The 7500-nt window shown below is 40.0% G+C and overlaps 1 protein-coding gene across 2 annotated transcripts in view; it reads left to right on the forward strand.

The window, feature by feature from the left end:
* Window positions 1–7500, forward strand: part of LOC138001481 (rho GTPase-activating protein 39-like) — a 29466-nt gene that overhangs the window by 11276 nt on the left and 10690 nt on the right. The window contains exons 4-7 of one of the 2 annotated variants that reach the window (XM_068848100.1): window positions 910–1185; window positions 1783–2102; window positions 3308–3480; window positions 6623–6939. In XM_068848100.1, the coding sequence (XP_068704201.1) occupies window positions 910–1185; window positions 1783–2102; window positions 3308–3480; window positions 6623–6939 (1086 nt within the window). The remainder of the gene's footprint in view (window positions 1–909; window positions 1186–1782; window positions 2103–3307; window positions 3481–6622; window positions 6940–7500) is intronic. The other variant, XM_068848105.1, reaches the window with a different exon arrangement.

Genomic DNA, 7500 nt, shown 5'->3' on the forward strand with positions numbered 1-7500 from the left:
CAGCAGCCTTGATTTTTCTTAAGTTGCCACTTAACCTTTTGACCAACATCATGTTAGCATACCACAACATTTTGGGCTAGAATTTAGAGACAGTGCTTAATCAAAATGTTAGTTGTACATAATTGTGGGTTTAATTTGTTTGCTCAGAATAAATTATACACGGGAATCATTTAAATGTTGTGGGAGGCAGCAAAACAGTAAATTTAATTTTGATTTTATCATTCAGCAAGGTTTTCGCAGCCGACTTTTGATGGTTTAGCTGGGTCTTGCTGTGACTTATATTAATGTGCCACTGAGATCCTAAAGTTTAAAATAATTCGATCGAATTTATGGTTTCATAGTTTATACATTCATCAATGTCAATAATAATTATTATTACTGTGGAAGAGCAGGGTTAATAAGTGACATACTATGTTTTGATTGGCTGAATTTTATTCTTTTTGTGAGTTCCTGTTTTTGTCGGCACCAGAAAGTGGAATGATTGGTTGCAACTTTGGAGGCTGCAACCTAATGCAAAGCATAGTAATGTATAATTATTTAATTACCATCAGGCTGGTGTTGAATGTACTGTTTTAAGACTGCTGTAATACTGCAGGGTAGTTACCTTAGTTTAACACCATGATTATTCATTTTCTTCCATCACTCAATCATGGTGAATGGAATTTGGCCAAACTGTCAACAAACAATTATGCAAAACACGGTATCTCACATGCTGACTTTCATGCTTGTCGAAGCCTCACTTGTTTGGTTTGTGGGAACAAACCATTGTGCAGCTTTTATGTCAGCGCTTTTACCGTTAAATTCAAAAATAATTTCATGCACGTCCTCGGCAAGGCAATAATAATATTATTGTTGCCTTATCAATTAATCTTGTTAACTTCTGACTCAAGCGAAATGTCTCCATTTTAGACTCTCAAAGCCAGGGAAAAACGCAGAGCAGCAAAGGCCAGGGAAGAGAAGAGGGAAGGTTTATCAAGACGGGAAGGATCAGAGAGGAAGCGGAGTGATGGAAGCTTAAGAAAGGATGGGTCAGGTAAACAGGATGACAGCTCGTTAAACAGAAGGGAAAGCAGTGGACGAAAGGATGGTATCTCAAGGGATGGTTCCTCCTCACGGCGACATGGTAGCAGCCGAGATAAGAGGGAACGAGCCAGCTCACGTGAGCATAGGAAACATGATGCAGAGGTAAGACCATATGATGCATACAGTAATAAATTATTATTGTCTGTATCATAATAATCTATAGGTGGTGCATAATTATTTCTTTGCAACAATAAGCAGCAAAGTAAATTATTTCAAATCAATATTAGGACGCTTTCCTTTTGTCAGAACTTGCCGGTCAGACCCGTCAGTTTGCAAAGAAAATTTAACAGTTTGAAGGAACACTTGAATGATACTCCCTTGCATTCTTCTGGAGCAGTAAGTATATATCATCCTTGAAGTGTGTTAATTTGAAGGAGTTGTGGAGTTAGTCCTTTCAAATGCCCGGTCTCAGTCGGTTCAGTTTTGTCAAAATTAATGGAAAGCGTCCCTAGTGTGCTGAAGTAATTAACCCAACTGGCAGGAAGGAAAATAGGTAGCCATTAACAAAGCATGGTCGATTTGAATTTGAAGACAAATGCAGCTTTTAGGCTGATTGTGATTTGAACAGATGAACCACTAAATTTTATCACCATCTTTGTAAATATTATGTAAATCTCTGAAAAACAGCTATCACCATAATTGAGTTGATTCTTTGGGTTGGTTCGGGTCTTATAACAATTTCTTTTCAACTATTTGCAGGAGGCCAGCTCTTCTAATGCTCTAGTAGCTGTTTTGAAGGAAATCGCTGTTGTGGAAAATGGAGTGGAAAGCAAAACTGTGAAAGATGACACTGAAAATGTTGTTGATGCAACTTTTGAAGAAATAACAGCGATTGCTGATGCACCAGAAGAGGAAGGAGGAAGTTTGGAGAGACAGAGATCGCCTGAAATCCCAATACCTGAAGTACCTCCTGTAGATTTATCACCTCCTGAAGTTCAAGATGAGAAAGGTTATTTAACGGATGAAGAAGGCCCCTTGACGCCCTCAGGAACTTTGTCACGTAATGGCACTTTGGATGAGTAAGTGAAAGACACAATGTAAGGTGGAGATCTTTCTAGGTATCTAGAATGATTGAGCCATTGTAAATCAGATATCCGATGAGTATTGAATTTGGCTTGTGAAATGAATACGTGTCGATAAGTTTCTGTATCTAAGGCGAGAGTGTCTAATCGGCGTGGTGCGTGGGTGGTTGGGTCGTGAGTCGTGGGTCGTGAGTCGTGTGTCGTGGGTCCCTAACCCTAACCCTAACCCTTTTTTAATCAAGGGCTGGAAATTCTCGAAACAGAGAAGACGTAAGACCTAAGACAAATTTAGACCGAGCACTGAGGGAGCTAATATATATCCTTTTTCATCTTCAAACAAACACGACCCACCCACCCACCCACGCGATTTAGCCCCACTCTCTAAGGCCCGTTTTAAACGTCACATTTTACATGTTCCAAATGTAATGCAAATGAGCGAAGACGATTAATTTTTCTCATTTGCATTAGATTCGGCACATGTAAAATGCGACGTTTAAAACGGACCTAAAATTAATCACACTTTTGCCAAGAAATCAGTGCAGTTGCATGCAAGCCTTACACAAAGTGTCGTGATTAGTCCTTAAGCATTTGCTACTTACTGTATTTCCGACAATGAGTCTCAAGTGTTAGGATTCGCATTGAAAATTAACGAAAAAATCCAGTCGCAATTTTGCGAAAAGATACGAAAATTTAGTCGCAATTTCGCAAATTTTAGTGGCAAAGTCTTCGCGCTGCATTTTGTTGTTAGCGGTGTGGCAAAACAAAATATGAGCCCACAGTACTTGTGTTTAAAGAAACCGCTTATGGCAAATAATATCGAAGGAATGGAGTTGTGCACGTAACATCGCAGCGAAATTTAGATAACGCTACAATTACGCTATCTTCAGAGTGAAAGAAAATTCAGAAGAGAAACAAAATAATCTTGTACTTTTAAAATTTATTGTAGCAAAAGTAGCAGCAAATTGGCAACTGCTAATTAGCTCTTTTGCTTCGGACGAGCGAAGGTGAAAGCAAGTTTCAAATTTGCGACTTCTCCAGATATTTAAGTCGCAAAGGGAAAAAATTCAGTCGGAAATGCGACTGTATTGGTCGCAATTTCAAGCCCTGAATACTAACAGTTATTGTCACAATAGTTCAGTTAAAACATAAAATGTGAATGTGCAACCCATTCATGATTGTGTTGTAAATCGTTTTCTATGCAGCAGTGCCGGTGATGATCATCTCAGTCCATCAGGCACCATTGAAAGGGCGCGGCAGGCAATCGAAAGTGCATCCAGAACTATCATTGCAAACAGTGCTACATCTAAATTGGATTCAAGGAAAGATGATGATTCCGTCTTTGTTGCAAATGGAAATTTAAATGGCCTCAAGAAAGGTAGGCATCTCATTGGGCTCGTTCTGCAACTAAACTTCATTGATGACAGGCTCAATAATTTACCACAAATAAAAATGGGGGGGAAAGCGTTATTAGGATCCAAAGTGACAAAGGAATAAAGCAGAGACAAAAACGGATAAAAAAAAGGAAAACGATTCTCTTAAGGCTTAGTGGTAGATCATCGGAATTAGTAATCGGGAGATCGTCGTGGGTACGACTCCTGCAAAGAAGCACCTGGATTTTTTCCGAGTATCCCCGAGTCACCATCGATTAGTAAATCTCTAGGTGATGTAAAAGAGAGTTATTCTTAGTAATATAACTGACATATTAGAATTTCAACAGGAGGCAGATCTCCTTAGAGGGTATTTACATGACACCGGGACGAACTGAGACCGGCATGAGTTCGTATCGGCCTCCATACATTTCTGTTTTTGCGTTTACGATGATTCCATTACTCATTATTGTACAAACTACTTCATAATATCTTGCTGAGCCTAGGCCATTTAAGCCCCTGGCTTTGGCTCGTAACACCTCCATATAATTTTATTCATTGTGACTGCATAATAAATAATGTAAATAACTAAATCAGCCAAGAAAAGAAGACCTGCGTAGCAATGAACTTTGATCGGTCTGACTTCGTCTCGGTTGCTAGACCGAGATGAGAAACTCTCGTACCGGTCTGAGTTCGTACCGTTCTCGTGTAACTAGGGACCTTAAGATCTACGACGGCGACGTCGACGAAAACGTCACCTCAAAATAGAACTTCGCTCTAGTAAAAGTATTTCGCGATTATTCCATCTCATTCACTTCGTACAATGTGGGCGAAGTATCCTAAAAATAAATTGGTACGAGCGGTTTCAGACTGAAAATAGAGAATGAAAGATTCTCTTTTGCATGCTCACGTTGTCGTCAAAACCTAAAATTTTAGTGATTTCACGTCGTCGTCATGCAGAGAACCGCAAAAATATGAGCTAAAATCTCCTCAGTTACTTTAACCCCTGGTGCTGCTTAGACCGAGGCTCGAACCCGGGACCTCTCCTCGCACGATTGTCCGACTCACAACCGATTGAATGACCTGTTTGTTCAATTCGCTCTGATAGCCTCGTTTTCTTGGTCCTTAACTAATGCAAGGGACTGGTGCTTGTTTTTACCGTTTTATTTTCTAAGCACTCAAGCCGTAAATTGAACTAGGAGAAACGCAGGCGATAACTTATAGTACGGCCCTCGAACTTTGTTTTCAAGGACCTTGACAAAAGGGAAATGTCTGGCGTTTAAACAACATCGAACATTGTTTGGTGATAAAACATGCTGATGGTGGAGTGAGTGGCCAAACGTTTAAATCATTTTTTTATCCAACTCAGATCAAACTCCACATTCAAAGAACTATGGGTCACAAATACGTAAAAAATACGTGGATATATAAGTGGCTGAGCAAGCGTGGTACGCATGCACGCACCAAACATGTTTGATACGACTGGCCAAACGAGCAAAACCTCGCCCGTCGAACACGAGAACAAAATAAATGTTTCAAGTCGTTTGATCGAATGTTTGATGGCCTTCAAATTTTATCAAACACGATCAAACAGCACCAAGCAAGGTGGCCAAACGTTAAAATGGTTGGTCGCCAAACAGAGTGTTAAGTATTTATGAGTCAGTGAGTCAATGAATCATGAGTCAATGAGTCAATGAGTCAATGAGTCAACTATTTAGTGCAGTCAATTAAACCATAAAATGAAAGCTAAAATTTCAGAGAGTGCTTAGGCCTAATCACTGAAACGAGGGCTTAGGCTTAATCAACAAATTATTGCTATATTGACAGTGAGTCTCATTGACTCATGACTCATTGACTCATTGACTTAAAACTCATTGACTCATTGACTCGTTGACTCATTTGACTCATAAAACATGCGTTCTCCACCAAACAATGTTTGATGTTGTTTAAACGCCAAACATTTCCCGTTTGGCCAGGCCCTAAGAGTATATAATTATTGCGAAGGTTAATATATGGCTTCCATATATTTAACTTTCGCTGTATCTGTATCATCTACGGGGTCAATATGAGCTCGGATAATGACCAGCTTTCAAGATGGCTTAATAGCTCAACTGGTAGAGCGCTGCCTCGGTACCGCACTTGTCTGGGTTCGAATTCCGTTCAAGGCTGAAATTTTCAGGCTTTCCTTTCGTTACTGCTCAGGTAACGTTAATGAATAACGGCGATGCATGATCAGCATCTTAAGGAGGCTCGAACCAGTTTCAACGCTCTTATTACAAGGATCGGCACCACAACGTTGTATCATGTAATTGGCAATATTGTGGTACCAAATGAAACACGAATTATTGCTGAACAAGATGCAGTCATTATTGTGACGTAATATGCCACCGTGGCAACGGGCAAGCCCTATAAAAACAACCTTGATATTGTCTTTAGTTGCTTATATCTCAAAAACGAACTCGCTCGGTGACCCCCATTTTTTATTTCTGAAAAGTAACCAGAAGGGCATGATAAAACTTTTAAACAATTCTGGCTAGTGGATTCAGAGCCACCTTAATTTTGTGATTTTTTTTAAGGTAGCTCTGAATCCTCTGGAAAGAACATTTTTAAACTTTGCCGAAAGTTTCATCGTGGCCTTCTAATCGCTTTTCAGCAATTAAAAAGGGGGGTCACCGAGTTCGTTTTTGAGATATGAGCAACTAAATCCAAAATATAGGGTGTTTTTGCTGGGCTTTCCCGTTGCTAAGGTAACTTATTACATCACAATAATGATCACATCTTGTTTGGAAATAATCGGTGTTTCGCATGGTACCATAACATTGCAGTTACGTGATGCAGTGTTGTAGCTTTGTTCGATCTAAACAGAGAGTCTTCTAAGTGTTGAAACCCTTTCGAGCCAGCTTAACTTGGTATATATACACCTTATTCCAAAATGGCTGCCATTTTAGTATTCTTTTGTTCGATTGAAAATTGGCTCTTTTGGTCTCGTTCAAGGTTAAATATTCTTTTGAATTTTACGTTTGAAAGCGAGACCAAAAGGACCAATTTGCCAGGAAACACGGCGGCCGTTTTGGAATAAGGTGTATTGCGTTCGCGAAATTGTCGAAGGAACAAACTTTTTTGTATCTTACACGATGTTTCCATACGCAGGCCACAAGAACAGTATTGACGATTCTCTGAGCTTGAAACTCAGAGCAGGCGGCATGCCGGCTACCACAGCACGTCTGGTTGAAGCTTGTGCCCCTTCATCACTCAGTGCGAGTCCGCAGAATGTTCGCTCGTTAAGGCATAAAAGGCAAGTGAGTGACAGTGTGCTGAAGGATCTGAGGCGCGATGACGACGACGACGACGATGATGATGATGCTTTGGAAACAAGATCGATAGGAACTCCAAGCACTCTGCCGCGAATTAGTCGACCATCTTCCATAGCTTCCCCGGCCACTGGATCCTCTAAGCACAACACCTTGGTGAGCTGCTGAATCGTTCAGCATGTTGCATGTTTAAACAAAAGGAAAATCAATTATTTTAACCAATCAAAACATGAACAGGCAATACACCTTTTTAGCTTGTACGTTTTGTTTTCTCATTTCATACCACGTGATGTTCCCAAGGGAATGCTCCTTTTGTTTTTTTTTTCATATGTGATGCGTACATATGCACCTGCAAAAGACACCTTTGAAAGAAACTGTTCTCTAGAGTAACATCACGTGGTCTGAAATGGAAAAAAACCGTACAAGTTAAAAAGGTCTATTAATTCATCTAAATAGAATTCGAAAACAAATTCACGGACTCATTTTTTGTTTTGAAGGCGTGGCGGTGATTTCGCGATTGCTTTGGCAATTTTTGCCCAGTTCTCGAAAAAAAGTTTTAAAATCTCACTCACTCTATGAACTTTCGTTGCCTAACGAATGAGGTGTGATGGTTTGTTCTGTCCTTGCTGTCTAAATTTGGTGGCTCCTTATACGGTGAATAAGACGATGAACGGATTCTGTTAGCTTAGTGACGCAACTACAGTCGGAAATCTTCAC

Source organism: Montipora foliosa, chromosome 1, assembly GCF_036669935.1.
Source record: "Montipora foliosa isolate CH-2021 chromosome 1, ASM3666993v2, whole genome shotgun sequence".
NCBI classification, from domain to species: domain Eukaryota; kingdom Metazoa; phylum Cnidaria; class Anthozoa; order Scleractinia; family Acroporidae; genus Montipora; species Montipora foliosa.